Raw genomic sequence first — 20,757 nt, forward strand, 5'->3', positions numbered from 1 at the left:
CTGGTGACTCTAATGTGCAGCCAGGTTGGGGAACTGCTGGCTTAGTGTGACTAGGCTGATCAATCAATGTCTGGCTCATGAGGTGGAATTTGATCCTGATGTGTGTGAATTTGAAGTCTATACTCTTAACCACTATGATGCATATCTTCATCTTTTATTTTTATTTATTTAAAATTTTTTCAATGTGGATCATTTTTAAAATCATTATTGAATTTGTTACAATATTGCTTTTGTTTTATGTTTTGTTTTCTTGGCCTTGAGACATGTGAGATCCCCACACGTTAGCTCCCCAACGAGGGATCAAACCCATACCCCTGCATTGAAAGGCAAAGTCTTAAGCCCTGGACTCCCAGGAAGTCCTCCCAATGTCTTCATATTTTAGACATTCAAATTACATCAAGATTCTAAGAAAGGATTTTTGTGGTGTAGGTCCTAAGGAGTTATTCATTTCTAGAATTCTTAGAAATTGCAAGTTATTATGCTCAAGTGTGGTCTCATTAGTTTGGAACTCAGCCGTCTAGGTTGACTCCATAAACATCTATAGAAAAAGTGCAGAGGTAAGACTAGGGGGAACGACCATGGAGCCGAATAAGCTATGGCCCCACTTTCCAGATGCTTAAAATACAATGGTGAGGATAGTTGAATCCAAATGACATCTCCATGCAGAAGATAAGTGGTATCACAGAGGTATTTCAGTACTGGACCTTTGCTGATTATTTGGACAATGATTGGCCCTTGCTGGTCTAGATTTTTGAAACTCAGTCTCGATCTACTTTTATGAATGAGCAGAACCATAGTGTTTGAGACTAAATCTCTTTCCTTGAAGCCTTTGTTTTTTTATTCAATTTGAGTTTCTCTTAATGGCCTTAATGTTTTCTGCCTTGTGTTATAGGGATTTATCTTATCTTTCCTGCTGAACTTCTCGCAACTTGAAGGCAGAGAACTTACCAGAATGGTTTTCTTTTAATGGACACTTTATTCATTTTGTTTAAGAAATGATAATAAAAGTTTCACTGAACATGATAATATTTGAGGTGGAGGAAGCTCTAGCTGTTCTTTCTCATACACTCTGTCACAATTTACCTATCATTGGTTCTTATTATTGCTGGAACATGAATTAGCAAATATGGGACCATTGCTCCTAAGGGAAATACAGAGTTAGGTTCCTGCAAGCCTCTGGACACAGTATTTTTGTCAATCAGTTAATACTCAACCTTGTTTTCTATGTGTTTTTGGTTAAAGACACCTCACTTAATGTATACTTTTGGTTCATGAACACTGAATTCATGACCATCAACACTATAACTCATGCCTGGATGAAGCTTCTCTGTCAGTATTTTCTCTATAATGCACATCACAGCTTTGCTCTACAGGAACACAAGACAGCACTTCAGCACTACGCTTGGGACTGTTTTCAACAGTGAATTCCCCAGTGACAGTGAAAAACATGGTAATATACAGACCATGAAAAGACACTTGTTGATGGTTCAAGAGCAGAAACGAGAAGGCAGAGCATTGCCTTGTTTAGCCTCACTGGGGATGTGAATGGCAGGGAATCAAATTTTTTGCCACTCTGTGCATGTCTGAGAAAGACTGCCAAAGTGCCCCCAAGAAGTGATTTTGGGGTTACAGATAATTTGTCACAGGTCCATAATCTGCAATTATTGAGGATTGACTGCACTATATACTTTCATGTGTAAATGGTTAAACCACAAAAGGGACTACTGTGAGGCAGCCATTATAACTGAGATGGTTACACAGTCGGTGCTTCTTACCTTCGTATACATCAGAATTTCCTGGAAAGGCTGGTAAAATACTCACTGTTGGATCTCACGCTCAGATTCTCTGATTCAGTGGACTGGGGTAAAACCTTGGACTTTGTATTTCTAACTAGTGTCCAGGCGATGCTGATGGTGCTGGTCCAAGGTCCAGATTTTGAGAACTACCAGTCTAGGTGATAATACTGCATGCTTTGAAATAGTCTGTAGTCAGATTTTCCCTTTAAACGTGACTGATCTACACTCAGTTAACTGTGTGAAATATATTTATATTCATATCATGTATGAAACTTAAATATGTTAATATTAAGTGTGTTAATTTTTTATAAACAATTTTTTAAATATTATTTTTCTTTTAGGAACTCATATGTTCGGTTAAGACATTTATGTACAAACACGTGGGTAACCAGTACTAGCATCCCCATAGACACGGATGAAGAGAGGCCTGTTATGTTGAAGGTAAATGTTTCTGAGAATGGTTTACTTTTCACCCAGATGTTGAGTGAATAGGATTACGGGAAGACTGACATGTTCTTACAACTGCACTTCGTCAATATTAGAAATTATTGCAGTGAATTTCATCAAGGACTCAGGCCCCCCAGTCAGGTCACTGCAGGGCTGTGATTCAAGAAGATGCAGCAGAGATACCAAGAGAATGGGAGCAGCATGTCGGAAGGGAAGAAGATTCCAGAAGGGCATTGTCTTTCCTCTGTTGAAACTGAAGCAAATGGCAGGGGTGAAAGGGAAACACTGCCAGTTGGGCTTTGAGAACAAGGCAGGAAATGGGCAGGAGAGGTCTGTGTCTCTACAGCTTTTCAAAGTGGGCAATGCTTGTAGGAATTGTGTTTGGATCATCTGCTTCTGTTTTGTACCTCTTCTGCAGTACTAAGATGTGTTAGTACTGGAAGAGTATTGCATCATTTTTTAATAAAGCAACTAATCTTAATGGAAAAACACATTGCAGATTGGAACTTGCCAAACGAAAGAAGATAAAGAAGCATTTGCCATTGTGTCTGTCCCACTGTCCGAGGTCCGAGACTTAGACTTCGCCAACGATGCAAATAAAGTGCTGGCGACTACAGTTAAAAAGCTGGAAAATGGCACAATAACCCAGAATGAAAGGAGGTTAGTAACTTTCTAGAGTGACTTTTACTTACTTATCAGTCATATTTTTAAATTAATTTATTTAATTAGAGGCTAATTACAATATTGTGGTGGTTTTGGCCATACATTGACATGAATCAGTCACGGTGTACATGTGTTCCCCATCCTGAACCCCCTCCCACCTCCCTTCCCATCCCATCCCATCCCATCCCTCTGGGTTGTTCCAGTGCTTTGAGTGCCCTGTTTCATGCACTGAACTTGGATTGTCATCTCTTTCACATATGGTAATATATATGTTTCAATGCTATTCTCTCAAATCATCCCACCCTGGCCTTCTCCACTGAGTCCAAAAATCTGTTCTTTATATTTGTGTCTCTTTTGCTGTCTCACATATAGGCTCATTGTTACCATCTTATTAAATTCCATATATATGTGTTAATATACTGTATTGGTGTTTTTCTTTCTGGCTTACTTCACTCTGTATAATAGGCTCCACTTTCATCCACCTCATTAGAACGGATTCAAATGTGTTCTTTTTAAAGCTGAGTAATATTCCATCATGTATATGTACCACCACTTTCTTATCCATTCATCACCCAATGGACATCTAGGTTGCTTCCATGTCCTGGCTATTGTGAGCAGTGCTGGGATGAACACTGGGGTACCTTGTTTGCTTTCAGTTCTGGTTTCCTCAATGTGTATGCCCAGCAGTGGGATAGCTGGGTCATATGGCAGTTCTGTTTCCACTTTTTTAAGGAATCTCTACACTCTTCTCCATAGTGGCTGTACTATTTTGCATTCCCACCAACAGTGTAAGAGGGTTCCCTTTTTTCCATACCCTCTCCAGCATTTATTGCTTGTAGACTTTTGGATAGCAGCTATTCCATCTGGTGTGAAATGGTACCTCATTGTGGTTTTGATTTGCATTTCTCTGATAATGAGTGATGTTGAGCTTCTTTTCATGTGTTTGTTAGCCATCTGTATGTCTTCTTTGGAGAAATGTCTGTTTAGTTCTTTGACCTGGTTTTTGATTGAAGTGAAGTGAAGTTGCTCAGTCGTGTCCGACTCTTTGTGACCCGATGGACTGTAGCCCGCCAGGCTCCTTGGTCCATGGGATTTTCCAGGCATGAATACTGGAGTGGGTTGCCATTTCTTTCTCCAGGGGATCTTCCCAACCCAGGGATTGAACCCAGGTCTCCCGCATTGTAGGCAGACGCTTTTACCGTCTGAGCTACCAGGGAAGCTTTTTCTGGTATTGAGCTGCATGAGCTAGAATAACTTTTAAATCATCAAGAGTCAGTTGTCAACTCATGCAGTAGCTCTCAGTGAATGAATGACTCTAAGGAAATATGTAGAATGGTCTCCATGGCAGCTTACCTGCTTCTCAATGAGCAGATCCTGGTGCCTAAATGAAAATAGTAACATTAAAATCTGGGGAATGTTTACATTTTTCTATTTTAGTTTGGCTTGAACACAGTTGTTTTGAGTTACTTTCTGACCTTTCCTTTTAAATGTTTCATAAGAGATGCCTTTTGATGCACTTGATTTGGTATTTGGGTTTGGAGTTTTAAAGGCCCTATAAAAGTTTTATGCCTTTTTGTTCTTATTTATTCAAGATACGTTTCTCTGCTCAAGTCCACAAAGCAAACATGTTATATAATACCAGCAAACAGTCTGCAAGAGTGTAGCTTTCTGCCCTTGTAACTCACTCAAAGACACTTGAAGAAACTGGATCTTGATTCCTCCACTCATTCCATTTTGGAAATGAGTAAGAAAGAGTGATACTGATAGCCACCAGTCATTTCATCTCTACTTTATACTGGTACTGTGTTAAGCACTGTAAATATATTTCTCTAGTCCTTCAAACAGCCTTGATATGGCCATTATTCCCATTCTACATAAGGGGTAATTGAAAGTTTAAGCCAGTCAGATAAGGTCACACTGTAAGTAGGGGATTTAATCATGTGTGTTTTTAAAGTCCATAGGTTTCCAACACACCAGAGTGCAAGCATTCTCTGTATTTCTCCACTTCATGGTCTGCTACATACCTTTCAATTTGAATAAGAAAAATAAGAAAGTACCAACTTCCCAGGCATTCACACACTGAAATTCTCATGTGCAGCTGATGAAATGATAATTGATAGCAGTTCAGTTCAGTCGCTCAGTCGTGTCCAACTCTGCGATCCCATGGACTGCGGCACGCCAGGCATCCTTGTCCATCACCAGCTCCAAGAGCTTGCTCAAACTCATGTCCATCATGTCGGTGATGCCATCCAACCATCTCATCCTCTGTCATCCCCTTCTCCTCATGCCTTCAATCTTTCCCAGCCTCAGGGTCTTTTCCAATGAGTCAGTTCTTCACATCAGGTGCCAAAGTATTGGAAGCTTTCAGCATCAGTCCTTCTGATGAATATTTACGACTGATTTCCTTTAGGATTGACTGGTTTGATCTTCTTGCTTTCCAGGAGATAATTGATATAAGCATTTTGAAATATAGTTTGACAGTAAGGAACAAAGTTTAAGGAAGCAGTCACTCCTCCTGTAAGTGGAATCATGCAGTGTTTGTCCTTCTGTGACTGGTTTATTGCACAAAACAGGTTCACTCATATTCTCATATGTGACAGGATTTCCTTGTTTGTTAAACTTGTGTACTATTCTTAGGACAGTTTACACACGGTGGCAATGCAACCATGAACAGCACAGACTCCATTCACATCTTCATGCAATTTACGGGCTTGAGTATTGGTTCCAGTTCCCTGAGATAGGAGCTCAGAATCTAGAGCAGGGGCCATCCAACATGTGATCATCAGATCAGATGTCCTTCTGATACAGAGTTAATATTTTCCTATAGCAGTGTCATTTCCCTTTGAATTTTACTTGCTTGATATTCCTGTCTTGACACCAGCTGTCCTTTGTTTAGTGTTCGGGTAGATGCCTTTTTTCAATATCCATTTGTTTCAGATTTGCCTGTCATTTTGCTTTGTTAATGTCTTGTGAGCAGGCAAGAGCTGGATTTTAAAAATATAATCTGATAGTCTATTTGAATTCTCTAAAGTTTAATTACCTTGATTTGTTAAATAATGTGTTTAGACTTATTTGAATACCAATGGGTATCGTATTTTGTTATTTTCTTTCTCCTGTATAGCTTTTTTTCTTTTCCCTCTTCCTCTTTCTTCCTTTCTGTTAGAGTGTTTAAGTTTGTATTTTCTCCCCATTTTTACTTTTCTTCTGGTTTAGAAGCTATAGATCCTTTCGTATTCTTTTGCAAGTGCCCATATGGTCTTGTCATACATTTCAGCTATATATTCTTTTTTACATAACTTGAGAATATTTCTTTCTCTCATGGGAGAAAAATACTTCAGAATGCTTTGATTATTCTCTGCTATTCTACTTCCCATCTTTTATTTTGATGGGGGGGGACTAGTTATCTAGATGCATAGTTCTGAGTTTATTTAAATTACTTATGTCATCTAAATTATGATGTATCACTTTTTTCCTGAAAATTTAGTTCCTAAAATTATTTTTCAGATATTAATTATATTTCTTAATGTATTTTACCTTCTCTTCTACTTGCTTTTATTTCTTGCATTTCACTCTTCTCTGGGTTCACTTTTCTTTTTGCTGAAATTTTTTCTTTAGTCTATTCAATGAGGTTATAAATCTTATTAATCTTTATATGGGGATGTCTTTATTTTACCACCTTTTTTAACTGATACTTTATGTATGAAAAGCCAGCTTGACAGTTCTTTTTCTTTAGTATTTTAAAGTTATAACAGTTATTTTCTGTTGTATCTTGTTGCCATTAAGAATTCTTTATTGGCATTTCTCTTTACTTTCTGATAATTGTGTAGATTTTTTCTTTTGTCTTTTATGTCCTTAAAGTTTCACTACAATGTGTTTACAAGTAATTTTTATTTTTATTTTACCCACTTGACACTTAGGGTATACTTTTAATCAGACTACTTCTAGTTTTCTTCAGTTCTGGAAAATTTTCAGCCATTTTCCTTCAGGTATTTATCTTTTCCTCTTCCCTCTTTTCTGGAACTCCTGTTAGATGTGTGTTGAATCCTCTTAATTCATCTCCCTTGTCTCTTAACTTGCCTTTTGAAATCTGTCCTGCTTCCTAGATTGATTTTTTTGATACTGTCTGTAAGTCACCACATTTTCTAGAATGTGTGTGTAGTATTTCACCTTCATGAATTATATTTTTATTTAAATGATTATAATTTTGTTTCTCAGATTTCTGTTGGTTCTTTTGCACAGCCACATTTTCTTCATTTGTATCTGCCTTCTTTTACGTATGTTGTCTTCTTTGGTATATAATTGTTTTCTTAACTCTTTGAGGATTGGAGACTCACTGATTTAAAAGTTATTTTGAAATTGTCCTGTTACTTGCATTTTTTTGGTAATGAAGTGGCCTCCTGGTTTTTTAGTATGATGGATGGCTTTCTTAATCTCAATTTTTCTCTTGTGCTTTGAAATTTAAGTACGCAGGTTTTTCTTGAGTGGAAATTTTTTTCTTATTCTTTCTCCGCATTCTCTCATCTTCTTTATTAGTTTTATGGTTGCTTCCACCTGGCTCATCTCAACAAGTCCAGAGCCAGGTCTGATACTGAGGGCTGAGAATTCATGTCCTCTGGTAATTTGAGGCTTTAGCCATGGAGATTGCAGGTGATTGAGGACAGTCCTGTCTCTGTGCTTCCTTTCTTTCCTCCCATCACTCACTGCACAGCCAGGACTGGTCACAATACTTTTAGGCTTCCTTTAAGAGATAGAGACACGCTGCTTTAGTCTCTGCTTTTGTATCTTGAGTTTAGTTCCCTGCCATATGCTTTCAGTCCCCATTGTCTTGCTAGTACTGAATATTATCCTTGCTCATCACTGTTTTTCTTATTTTATTCCTGGTTGACTGTGTTTTTTGTTATGTTTTAGGTATGTCTTTTTAAAATATATATTTTGTTTATCATGGCTGCATATGATAAAAAAATTCACACTAAAAGTTTTTAGTAAAAGGAAATTAATAAGTTTGAATGATGAAAGGACCTACCCATCTCCCTGGTGGCTCAGACGGTAAAGCTTCTGCCTACAATGTGGGAGACCTGGTTTCAATCCCTGGCTTGGGAAGATCTCCTGGAGAAGGAAATGGCAACCCACTCCAGTACTCTTGCCTGGAAAATCCCATGGACGGAGGAGCCTGGTAGGCTACAGTCCATGGGGTCACAAATTGTCGAACACAGCTGAGCGACTTCACTTTCCATCTCCCAGTATAGAATTGTAATTTGGTCTGAACTGAAAAAAACAGGTTTATTTGCCCCAGATGGGATGCTCGAGGTGAAAAGACAAAAATAAGGTTTCAACAGTTTTGGAGGTCAAAAGAGAAGACTCATTTTCTTGACTATCATTAGGGGAGGTAGGCTCTGCAAATAAGGTTAATGTATAGTCATTCTCAGTCAAGACTGTTAATTTTCTTCATCACCATTCCATTAGCTATCACCAGTTTTTAATTTATTTTTAATTGGAAGATAATTGCTTTACAATATTGTGTTGGTCTCTGCTGTACAACATTGAGAATCAGTCATAACTATGTATATATATATATCCCCCTTCCTCATGAGCTTCCCTCCCAGCCCGCCATCCTACCCCTCTAGGTCATCACAGAGCACCAGGCAGGGCTCCCTGAGTTATACAGCAACTTCCCACTCTATCTGTTTTACATATGGTAGTGTATATATGTCAAAGCTGCTTTCTCAATTTGTCCTACCCTCTCCTTCCCCTGCTATGTCCACAAGATCATTCTCTACATCTGCATCTCCACCATCATTCATTTGTAAGCCATCTGGAAGAGTTTGAAGCAGAGGCATTTGTAGTTGCTCCCAGAGTTGTACTTCCTTAGATAACTAAACACCTGAATACAATATCCTCTAAACAGCAAGAGGAAAAAAAAAAAACCAATATTTCTAAAAAGAAAATGCAGATATATTTATGTTTGGACTGGACTTGTAGATTGAGCCCTTGAGGCTCAACTCAATTTTAGTTTGCTGAAGAAGTCTGAGCTCAAAATAAATATTTTATTATTTCTGTTAAGGACAACAGAATAATTTAGAAGATGTTGAGTCACAATTTTCGAAAGAAATTCACACCACATTTTGATGTGTAGAAATCATGTTTTACATTTCTGTGGTTGCCCCTAGAAGTTATGTCAGTGAATCCTATTCCTAAGACATTTTGTTGAAACAGATTGGGTTAAAATTTAAAATAGGCACACAAGAAAACATAATATCTCTGGAATTTGGAGTAAGTTTATGAACCTTGGAGGTGTGTTGAATTTGGATGTGGTGGCTAAATTCTGGATTATAGGTGTATCCACTTGGCTCTACTCTCTTGCAGGAGTTGAATCTGGAGGTAAGATCAAGGTGCTTCATAACTGATTACATGCCACACTCTTTTGGAGTCACTGAATCTCTTAAATTGTAGTTTTTTTGTTGATGTAATCTTGACTGATTGTACTAATAACAGTGAATAATTATGCTGATATATATGGATAAAGCTTATTTATTGAAGTATAGTTGATTTACAATGTTGTGTTAGATTCTAGTGTAAAGTGATTCAGTTATATATAAATATACATATTCTTTTTCATTATGGTTTATTATAGAATGTTGAATATAGCTCCCTGTGCTATACAGTAGGACCTTGTTGTTTATCTGTTTTATATATGGTAGTTTTTATCTGCTAATCTCAAACTCCTAATTTATTCTTCCCCCACCCTGTGCCTGCTTTTGTAACCAGAAGTTTGTTTTCCATGTCTGTGTTTCTGTTAAATGTTAAAACATTGTAAATAAATTCATTTGTGTCATATTTTAGATTCCACATACAAATGATATCATATGGTATTTTTCTGTTTTTGTCTGACTTGAACTTCGCTTAGTAATGATAGTCTCTAGGTCCATCCATGTTGCTGCAAATGATACTATTTCATTCTCTTCTGTCTGAGTAGCATTCCATCATGCATATATATGACATCTTCGTGGATAAAGTTTACTTAAATATTTGTTGGATAGTTTTTGTAGTATTAAAAAATTCATATAGGATGCAGTTCCCTGGTGGTATAGTGCCTGTATGAATTTTACAAAAAACAGTCACACAGAAAATGATAAAACGCAGGAAGGAGGAAGAAGAAAGCTAAGGGAAGAAGGGCTCTCCAGACACTTTAGGTGCCAGACACCACTAGTGTTCAAGTAATAGTTAAAAAAAATAGCCAAAGTGTAGAATTAAAGGTAAACATTAGTGTATGATTTTAGGGTGTTATGATTTTTATAGATCAGTTAATACTTTCAGAACAATTTAGGGATAGGATGGCTTGCTCTTGTCTTTCTTTGCAGGTCATTTAAGTTTTTCCTATTCTGTACAGGAAGAAACTGTAATGTACTAAAGGTTAGAAAATGTAGTTGAATTGATAATAAAAAAGTACAAATTTGAGTTTAAGAATTTAGTTTAGCTGTCCTCTCATAAAGCCAAAATACCCTTCTTTATGAGTCAGTCATGAAAAAGCATCTGCCGATGGGTGTTATCCTCTCAACACCTCTGGTTTTGGGACTCATGGGGTTTTATTTCATAATTGTCTTTGCAAATACTTGATTAGAGTTGGAGGTGGGAGTAGGGCTTGGTGAAACTGAATAAGGGATGCTCTTTGCGAAGATTTAAGTAAATATTTACTGTATTAGTTATTAAATGATTTTATTATAAAATACTTTTACTTTTTTAATGTTTTAATGTTTATTTGAAAATATTCCCAAGATTAAGCACATCATATTTCCTTTTCATGATAGGTTTGTAACCAAGTTATTGGAAGACCTTATCTTCTTTGTTGCTGATGTACCTAACAATGGACAAGATGTTCTTGACGTGCTTATCACCAAGCCAAACCGAGAACGTCAGAAGTTAATGAGGGAACAAAACATATTGGCACAGGTGATTTTCATGTTTTATCTTTTGAATTATAGTATCAGGAAAGTTCTTGTATTAGTTACCTATTGATGTACAGCAAATTAGCCCAAAACTTAGTGTCTGAAGCCAGCAGATACTTAGGTTTTCTGGGGATTAGGAATCTAGGGGTGGTTTAGGCGGGCAGTTCTTGCTCACGGTGTTTCACAGGCTGCAGTCAAGGTCTTGGCTGGGTTGTGGTCATCTCGAGGCTCAAATAGGGGAGGATTTATTACCCAGCTCACTCGCCTGGGCCTCTCCACAGGGCTGCCTCAAGCCCAGGAAGGTTGCGTTCCTTAGAAGTGAGGGATCCAAGACAGAAGAAGAGAGGGCCTCCAGGTGGAGGTCATAGTCTTTTTGTAACAAAAATCTTAGAAACTGTAGCATCTCATCATTTCTACCTTGTTCTCTTAGTTAGAAGTGAGCCAGTAATTCCAGCTCACAGTCAAGAAGACAGGATTCCATAAGAGTGTAATTCCAGGAGGCAGGGTTCACTGAGGGCTATCTTGGATACGGCCTGCCACAGACCTATGAAAAACCTACATGGTCAAACTGTCTGCAGAAAACATGCTGTAATAATGTTCTAAGTAGAATTTCCAGGGGAGCTTAGAAGCTGCCATCTCTATCTGCTTCCTACCTTTTCCCCATTTTCCCCTCAAAAAGTAGGGCAGTCTATTCATTAGTCACAAGTGCTCTTTACAGTATTCTAGTTTTTTCCCTGAAAGTCTAGAAATGCTCCTATGCTATGTCTTCCTGAAGTTGTTCATCACGTGCCAGCAAATTAATTTACTCCCTAATACTGTGCACGTTTGGACATGCCTACCTTCATGCATTCTTTTTATTCTGTTAATTGCTATATAAGTAATGGGCTTCTGCCTTAATTGTGGACTATAGGAAGATACTTAAGAAAGAAAATTTATGTTATTAATATACATGCTATTGTAGAGTTGGGAAAGGAAAACAGTAGACATTATCAATTAATATTCTGTAGCTGATTGTCAGAATATATGAAATCAACATTTTTCTCAAATAAAATAAAGGTTGCAAATCTAATGAGACAAAGTCTTTTCTAACATTAGCATTTCTTTTGTATAAAACTTTTGATTTCAAGGACTTTTAGAACCTTGAATGATTTATTAATATTATTTTAACAAATATATGTCAAACATTTTACTTCAGTATTATGAATAGAAAATTCACAGTTGAGTGAATATAGAATTATTGAAGAAACTTTAATTCATATTTCATTTCATGGACTGCAGAGGATAATTCTGCTTTCTTGTATGACTCCTCATGCCTTTGCCTAGGTGCTCTTTTATAAATACTCATCCTGCCAGTTCATCTCCAGGTGATCCTACCTGCTGTCTTCTTGCCTAAAAGAGTCATGCTCCTCAATGCTTTTTAAATACTTCCCAACTGCTAATTTTCTTACAAGAAGAATCTGAGTCACTGGGTATCACCAGGTGCCCATATGGCTCCTTATTTGTTTTGAATACTGATACATTCATTGATTTGGTCACATCTTTAATGTATACAAATAATAAGTTAATTCTTTTACCAAGAGGTTTAAAAGCAATATTTGGAGGTAGTTTTTGATGTCAGTTTTAGATGAAAAGTGAATATTTTCCTTATAGTGTTTTGACTTTAGAAAGTTATGGAGAATAACAGAAGTAGTTGTAAAGCCCATTGAAGTCAAACTATATTTTAGTTCATCTGAATATGTTCATGTAACTTAGTAAAACTTGAAATCTTTAAATTTTTTATTATTTTTAACCAAATATTTATTTATTTACATTAAGTCCTTATTGGTTACTTTAAATATAGCAGTATGTACGTGTAAGTCCCAAACTCCCAATTTAGCCCTCCCTCCCACCTTCCACCTGGTAACCATAGTTTGTTTTCTAGTTTGTGAGTTTGTTTCTGTTTTGAAAATAAATTCACTTGTATGATTTTTTTAAGTTCTACATATAAGTGATATCATATGATTTTTTTCTTTTTCTGTCTGACTTATTTGGGAACTTCAACACTTCTTGAATATTATTTTAATAAAATAGAATTTCTAAACAAAATGAAGCATTTTATTTAAATATTGTTTTGTCATTTAATTTATGGAATACTTTTAGCAGTATTTTTCTGTCCCTTAATATGTTGGTCTTATATCCCCCAAAAATCTTTCTTTTATGTTTTTACTTTACTCTAATTCTACTCAAATATTACAAAAGCCTTTTTGAGTCAACGTTTTTTGTTATAAAAAAAATTTAAAAATTCTAAACATGCATCTCCATTCATCGGAATAAGTCATAGTTGTGTTGTTTTCTTAATAGGTATTTGGGATTCTTAAAGCACCCTTTAAGGAGAAAGCAGGAGAAGGCTCAATGTTGAGACTTGAAGATCTGGGGGATCAGAGATACGCCCCCTATAAGTACATGCTGAGGCTGTGCTACCGTGTGCTGAGACATTCACAGCAGGACTACCGGAAAAATCAGGTTCAAGGATGGCCCTTCTTTTTATCTTTTTAACATCTAAAGTATGGGCGAAGTTGTTTGGTTACAGTTCCAAGACATATAAATTAGGAATGGGAAATTCTGCTTTGCAATGAAATGCTTTCTCTTGGTCATTTGTGTGTGTTCCAAAATGTTTCTTTTATAGTTGAAATATTTTATAACACACAAAAATGACCTGTAAATGTATTTGAAATGACATATGTGTTTATTATTCCTTGTAAAATTAGAATTGTTGGGGGAAGATGTCTGAGTCCTCATGTGTGCATGGTATTAGCTCCTGATGGGCAGGAGGCATGCTGGATACATTATGTAAAGAGGAATGAGACATTTCTTGGCATTTCTAGAAACACGTGACATACCCCATCATGTGTAGGCTAAATATGATGTGCATCTGAAATGTAAGGCAGAGTCATGGAGTGGGTATGGGTGATAAGACAGTATTGTGGGAATTCAGGAGAGAGAGGAGCTCACCTCAGGTAACCCAGGAAGGGTGCTTGGAGAAGGAAGCATTTGAATACAATAAGAATCATTAAAAAAAAAAAAAAGAATCATTTTCAGAAATTGTATGGGAACTGGCATTTTAGTGAACAGAGATTTCTGAAAAGAGAATAATGGATCCTAGAAGGGCAGTTTCATCAAGATACACCTAACCATGGAGGACAGGGAACCCAGGTGTATCCAGGGATATAGCTTAAAGTTGCCAGCTCATGTAGAATTTCATCTCATTTTTGTCTGAAAATATAACATGTAGTGGGCTCAGTAATATACATCTGCTTAATACAAAATTGTTTTCAATTAATTATCATTTGGTAAATTGGTGTCCTATGTTTCTCTTAGACAGTTGGAGAGATGAGTGCATAGTCAGGAAACTTTGGTGATGAGTTTAGTCCATGAAGAAGGATGGTGTGGGAGTGGGCTGGAAAGGCATGTGGGCTGAGCTGTGGAGGGCTGAGGATGCTGACCTGGAGGCTGGGTGCTATTTGGGAATCAGTTCAGTTCAGTTCAGTCACTCAGTCGTGTCTGAGTCTTTGCCACCCCATAGGCTGCAGCACACCTGGCCTCCCTGTCCATCACCAACTCCCGGAGTTCACTCAAACTCATGTTCATCGAGTCGGTGATGCCATCCAACCGTCTCATCCTCTGTCGTCCCCTTCTCCTTCCACCTTCAATCTTTCCCAGCATCAGGGTCTTTTCACATGAGTCAGTTCTTCACATCAGGTGGCCAAAGTATTGGAGTTTCAGCTTCAACATCAGTCCTTCCATGAATATTCAAGATTGATTTCCTTTAGGATGGACTGGTTGGATCTCCTTGAAGTCCAAGGGACTCTCAAGAATCTTCTCCAATACTACAGTTCAAAAGCATCAATTCTTTGGTGCTCAGCAAAGTAATCTCTGCTTTTTAATATGCTGTTTAGGTTGTTCATAACTTTTCTTCCAAGGAGTAAGCATCTTTTAATTTCATGGCTGCAGTCACCATCTGCAGTGATTTTGGAGCCCACCAAAATAAAGTCTGTCACTGTTTGCACTGTTTCCCATCTATTTGCCATGAAGTGATGGGACCAGATGCCATGATCTTAACTTTAAGCCAACTTTTTCACTCTCCTCTTGCACTTTTATTGAGAGTTTCTTTAGTTTTTTTTCACTTTCTGCCATAAGGGTGGTGTCATCTGCATATCTGAGATTATTGATATTTCTCCTGGTAATCTTGATCCCAGCTTGTGCTTCTTCCAGCCCAGAATTTCTCATGATGTACTCTGCATGTAAGTTAAATAAGCAGAGTGACAATATACAGCCTTGACGTATTCCTTTCCTGATTTGGAACCAGTCTGTTGTTCCATGTCCAGTTCTAACTCTTGTTTCTTGACCTGCATACAGATTTCTCAGGGAGTAGGTCAGGTGGTCCGGTATTCCCATCTCTTGAAGAATTTTCCACAGTTTGTTGTGATCCATACAGTCAAAGGCTTTGCCATAGTCAATAAAGCAGAAGTAGATGTTTTCTTTCTGGAACTCTCGTGCTTTTTCTGTGATCCAGTTGATGTTGGCAATTTGAGTTCTGCCTTTTCTAAATCCAGCTTGAACATCTGAAAGTTCACAGTTCATTTACTGTTTGAAGCCTGGGTTGGAGAATTTTGAGCATTACTTTGCCAGTGTGTGAGATGAGTACAATTGTGCAGTAGTTTGAGCATTCTTTGGCATTGCCTTTGTTTGGGATTGGAATGAAAACTGATCTTTTCCAGTCCTGTGGCCACTGCTGAGTTTTCCAAATTTGCTGGCATATTGAGTGCATCATCTTTTAGGATTTGAAATAGCTCAACTGAAATTCCATCACCTCCACTAGCTTTGTTCATAGTGATGCTTCCTAAGACCCACTTGTCTGGTTCTAGGTGAGTGATCACACTATTGTGTTTATCTGGATCATGAAGATCTTTTTTTGTATAGTTCTTCTGTGTATTCTTGCCACCTCTTCTTGATATCTTCTGTTTCTGTTAGGTCCATACCATTTCTGTCCTTTATTGTGCCCATCTTTGTACGAAATGTTCCCTTGGTATCAGTAAGTTTTACTTAAAGCAAGAACATATTCTAGTCAGTAAATTTTCCCAGCATAGAAAACATCCCCAAAGAGAATCCCCAAGAAATTGAAGTGAACACTTTGGACTGTGGAGAAGGTTAAGCTTGCCAGTTCTGAGATGTGGCTTGGAATAGAAAGGCAGGCTGGTGGGAAGAAGAAGCAGATGGAATCATACATGGGGGAATCTCCCCAGTGGCTCTCTCTTGCTCTAAGAATGGACCTGTTTTCACATGGCTCTCCAGGACCTCACCTCCCATGTCAGCTCGTTTTCTCCTCAATGATGACTTTCCTGCTGCAACGGGCACTCTGTGTTTACAGAGCTCAGGAGACTGGGTTCCACCACCACGGAACCTTCCACTTGCTGCTCCCATGCTTCGACGACTTCTCTCCCCATGATTGCCTCATTAAAAGAAAATCATTTCATCATTTTCATCATTTCTATCCCAGGTCAAATGTCACTTCTTCAGCACCTACCCCATCTAAATTAGTCAGCTTTTCCCATCCTCTGCTTGTTTCATTTGCTTAGCAATACCTAAAATGATCCTGTTTGTTAGCTCAATGACTGCCCTTTATCACTAGGACATGAGCTCCATGGGAGCTTGTTTGTCTTGTTTACTGCCATACCCCTACCTCTCAATTCTGGTACGTGTTTGCCAAAAACAAGTGCATCCTCTTACATAACCATACTATAGAGCTGGAATGCCCTTCCAGACATATCTATTGGATGAATCGGTCTGAGCAATAAAGTGATTAATCATATTACCTTACTGGACTTTTTTTCCTGTTTACCTTTTTATTTGTGAGTTTTTTCACTGATATTTTTTTAAAGATGAAAAGTGCTATGTAATTTTATCATTATTTTAAAGAGAAGATTTAATCATTGTAGTATGTATAAAAAAAAAAGAAATTGCCTAGGTTCACCTGGGATCTTCATATAACAATATGAAGCTCATGCTTCATGAACAAAATGTCAGAGGGTCATTTTCATTTCTGTAATTATGCCAAAATCCTGGGTTATGACTTTTAGTGAGTGTTTGAAGAGGGCCATCTGTTATACTGGTGAGATACTTAGTTATCATGTCATAAAAAATTGTGATTTTAGCTAGGTTTATTTTTGTTTTTCTAATTTGTAAGTGTAAGCACCATATTAAAAATTACTTCTAGACATGTAATTTTCTGTTATAATTAAAATGAGGTCTCTTAATATATTTGCAATTCCTTCCTCAAAATTCCTATTTATTGAAGAATTATTTGCTTTTCTTTTGACAATAATTTTTAGTGCGTTTTCTTTTACGAATAAATTAATCATTGTTGCTGACCCTAATAGAACCTGTTATTTCTAAGCTGTTTGGCAGCGCATTCTGACAGTCCTTCTCCTTTGCAGGAATACATTGCTAAGAATTTCTGTGTCATGCAGTCCCAGATCGGCTATGATATTTTGGCAGAAGATACCATCACAGCTTTGTTGCACAACAACAGAAAACTACTAGAGAAACACATTACAGCAAAAGAAATAGAAACATTTGTTAGTTTACTCAGGAGAAATCGAGAGCCAAGGTTGGAAGTAGCTCATGCAGTGTTTTCTTGTGGGGATTATGGCTTATTGCTTTATTTTCAGAACTTTTCAGAACTTTTGTAAAGTTAAAATTCTTTCATGGACTAAACAATGTTGGACTTATTGCTATGATAATTATATATCATCGTGAGTTATTATCTCATAGGGGATCAAAACCCTATATAGATAATGTATTTAAATGTGGTTGATTTTACTCTGATAACTTGTGTTTTTATAGTTCTCCATAGTTTTTCAGAATATGTTCATATATATATTAATACATTGTTTCATTTAAATCCTTGCACATTCTCCTGAAGTACACTGGTCATAAAACATCTACATGTTAGAGATGCGAAAATAGAAGTCTACAAACCAACTAGAAAGAGAAGTTAGGGTTTCTGACTCCATGGCAAGTCGCCTTTCTCTTATACCATGCTGCCTTATCGGGGAGAAATGATTGCAGAGAAGTCAAGCAGAATGACAAACTCTTCTTAATTAGCATGGCAAATACGTGTTAGAAGATAGAATTAGGCCTCTGACTTGACCAGACCGAATTCATGTGCTGTCTGGCTAGTTTACTGAGAACAGCGTTAACTTTGATCTGGCTTTGTTTTGATACTGTAAATATAACAAGTCACAGTGCTGTGGGATGAATATCAGCAAATAAGTAGAAGCAAGCTTATATCATTTTTGGAAACAAGGTTTGTACTAAATACAAATAATTGGACGTTTAATTTGTCTCTAATGCTGCAGTAGATAAGCAACACAGAATACTGTTGCATGGAAATAATATTAAAAATATATCTAGACAGCTTCATTATATCCCAAAGTGTATTTTGGGTGATGATTTTATAAGATGCTTTTTGCTAATGTTCAGTTTAATTTTTTTTCTCTTGTCAGGTTTTTGGATTATTTATCAGATCTGTGTGTGTCTAATACCACCGCGATACCCGTGACTCAAGAACTCATCTGCAAATTTATGTTGAGCCCAGGCAATGCAGACATTCTCATTCAAACCAAGTAAGCCCAAATGATGGAGGCATCCTTTTATGTTCATTATTTGTAAGCAGGACAGTTCCTTGTCTTGTTTCTGGATGAACTTTTTCATAGACTTTTGTGTGTGTTATTTATTTCAAGACTGGTCTCAATGCAAGGAGACAACCCCATGGAGAGTGCCATCCTTTCAGATGACATTGATGAGGAAGAAGTTTGGCTCTACTGGATTGACAGCAACAAGGAACCTCATGGCAAAGCTATTAGGCACCTTGCCCAGGAGGCAAAGGAGGGCACCAAGGCTGATTTGGAAGTCCTTACCTATTACAGGTTAAGTATCATAGAGAACCATAATTCTCAGTCTCACATATTGAGAGGTGATTCTCAGAAATCTGTAAATCTGTGAAGTCAGATGTCTGTGAAGAAGTTGAAGAAGTTATATCAGAACTAGGGTAGCTGAAATACTTAATATTATTTAACATATTCACAATAAATGCAAACATCTGTGTTTTCCACATATATCACTTGCTATTTTCTCATTTTCTGCTAGTTTGGAACTGTTGTGCAGCAAAGGAGTTTTTCCTCTTGTTGAATGGTGTGGGTGCAGATAATCGAGTTGAGAAGGAGATAGCACTGGGGCCAGGGAAGCTGATTTGGTTGTAGAGGTGGCCTCAGTGACGGTTAGCCAGTAGTTATGTACATATTGCTCATGGTCATGTAGAGACCTAGGACTTTGGACAAACTGGTGTCTATAGTTGTGACAGTTCAGTGGTGGCATATAGTAGTTGAAGTTTCAGTGGTGGTTGACGTAGTCAGTATAGTGAGAGCAAGAACCGAGTTGGTGTTTTTTGAGTCTAAGGCTGCTGCTGCTAAGTCATATCAGTCGTGTCTGACTCTGTGTGATCCCACAGACGGCAGTCCACCAGGCTCCTGTCCCTGGGATTCTCCAGGCAAGAACACTGGAGTGGGTTGCCATTTCCTTCTCCAGAGTCTAAGGCATGGAAACCCAAAGCAGAAACCAAGACTGGGCCCAAATCACAAAAATCTGAGAAAGACAGAGAATTCCTTGTGTTCCCTGATTTCTACAGCTACAAAATCAAAGGCTACTTTCTGTATCTTGGAGGTTGATGAATCAAAGTGTACTGATGCATTTGGACTGGTCACTTGAATAATCATTGATCATTTGGGAACTAAGTAAGTCTACACTTGGAATGTAGACATGAGAGCCTGGAACTGAGTGAGTCTGAGCAAGGCAGAGAGAGATGGTTTCATGAGAGCTGTTATCCATAGCCTTTGGGCTTAGTGTATTTGTAGTCCTAGGAAACCAAGAACCTAGAGCCTGATGGCCGTCTCCACTAGAAATTTGTTGCTGGAACAAATGAGAGAAATTGCAACTGAATGGGCACAGAAATGGCCTCATCTACGTGCCATTCAATCACTTAACCCACTACCACAATGTCCAGTATCACATACACTTGGAAATATTAGAAACATAAAAGTAGATGCGGATTGATACTAATACTTAGACTTTATCCGGATAAGACAAATAATGTAATACATTTACTATTTTTAAGGTACCAGCTAAATCTCTTTGCAAGGATGTGCTTGGATCGCCAGTATCTGGCCATAAACCAGATTTCTACACAGCTCTCTGTTGATTTGATCCTGCGATGTATGTCAGATGAGAGCCTGCCTTTTGACCTCCGAGCATCTTTCTGTCGCCTCATGCTCCACATGCACGTTGACCGGGATCCCCAGGAGTCCGTGGTGCCTGTCCGCTATGCCCGGCTCTGGACAGAAATCCCCACAAAGATCACAATTCATGAGTATGTTTGGGAACATTTCTCGATGACTTTAAATTCAGCTGATGAACTCAAAATCAAATGTCTTCAATTTCTTAAAAAATTTATTTTATTGAAGTATGATGGTTGATTTACAATGTTGTATTAATTTCTACTATACAGAAAAGTGATTCAGTTCTACACATATATATACATTCTTTTTCATATTCTTTTCCATACGGTTTGTCACAGGATATTGGATATCATTCCCTGTACCGTACAGTAAGATCTAGGTTTTTATCCATTCTATATATAATTGTTTGCATCTGTTAATCCTAAACTCCTAGTCCATCCCTCCCCCAAATGTCTTCAATTTTGAAATGGAATATAAGGAAAGGCATTTCTGTGTTCAAATTTGGCTTCTTTAACCTTCCAAATGCAAATGAGATACTCTTTTTGGAAAGTAAAATGACAACTTTTGAGAATAGAA

General features: G+C 37.6%; 1 protein-coding gene across 3 annotated transcripts in view; it reads left to right on the plus strand.

Annotated features, from left to right (window-relative positions):
- The window catches only part of ITPR2 (inositol 1,4,5-trisphosphate receptor type 2), a 598,268-nt gene that overhangs the window by 176,658 nt on the left and 400,853 nt on the right, over positions 1-20,757 (plus strand). For all 3 annotated transcript variants that reach the window (XM_068970194.1, XM_068970196.1, XM_068970195.1), the window contains exons 12-19: positions 2,138-2,237; positions 2,743-2,903; positions 10,712-10,853; positions 13,190-13,351; positions 17,323-17,495; positions 18,394-18,513; positions 18,631-18,816; positions 20,061-20,312. In XM_068970194.1, coding sequence (XP_068826295.1) covers positions 2,138-2,237; positions 2,743-2,903; positions 10,712-10,853; positions 13,190-13,351; positions 17,323-17,495; positions 18,394-18,513; positions 18,631-18,816; positions 20,061-20,312 — 1,296 coding nt within the window. The remainder of the gene's footprint in view (positions 1-2,137; positions 2,238-2,742; positions 2,904-10,711; positions 10,854-13,189; positions 13,352-17,322; positions 17,496-18,393; positions 18,514-18,630; positions 18,817-20,060; positions 20,313-20,757) is intronic.

This window comes from Capricornis sumatraensis, chromosome 4, assembly GCF_032405125.1.
Source record: "Capricornis sumatraensis isolate serow.1 chromosome 4, serow.2, whole genome shotgun sequence".
NCBI classification, from domain to species: Eukaryota; Metazoa; Chordata; class Mammalia; order Artiodactyla; family Bovidae; genus Capricornis; species Capricornis sumatraensis.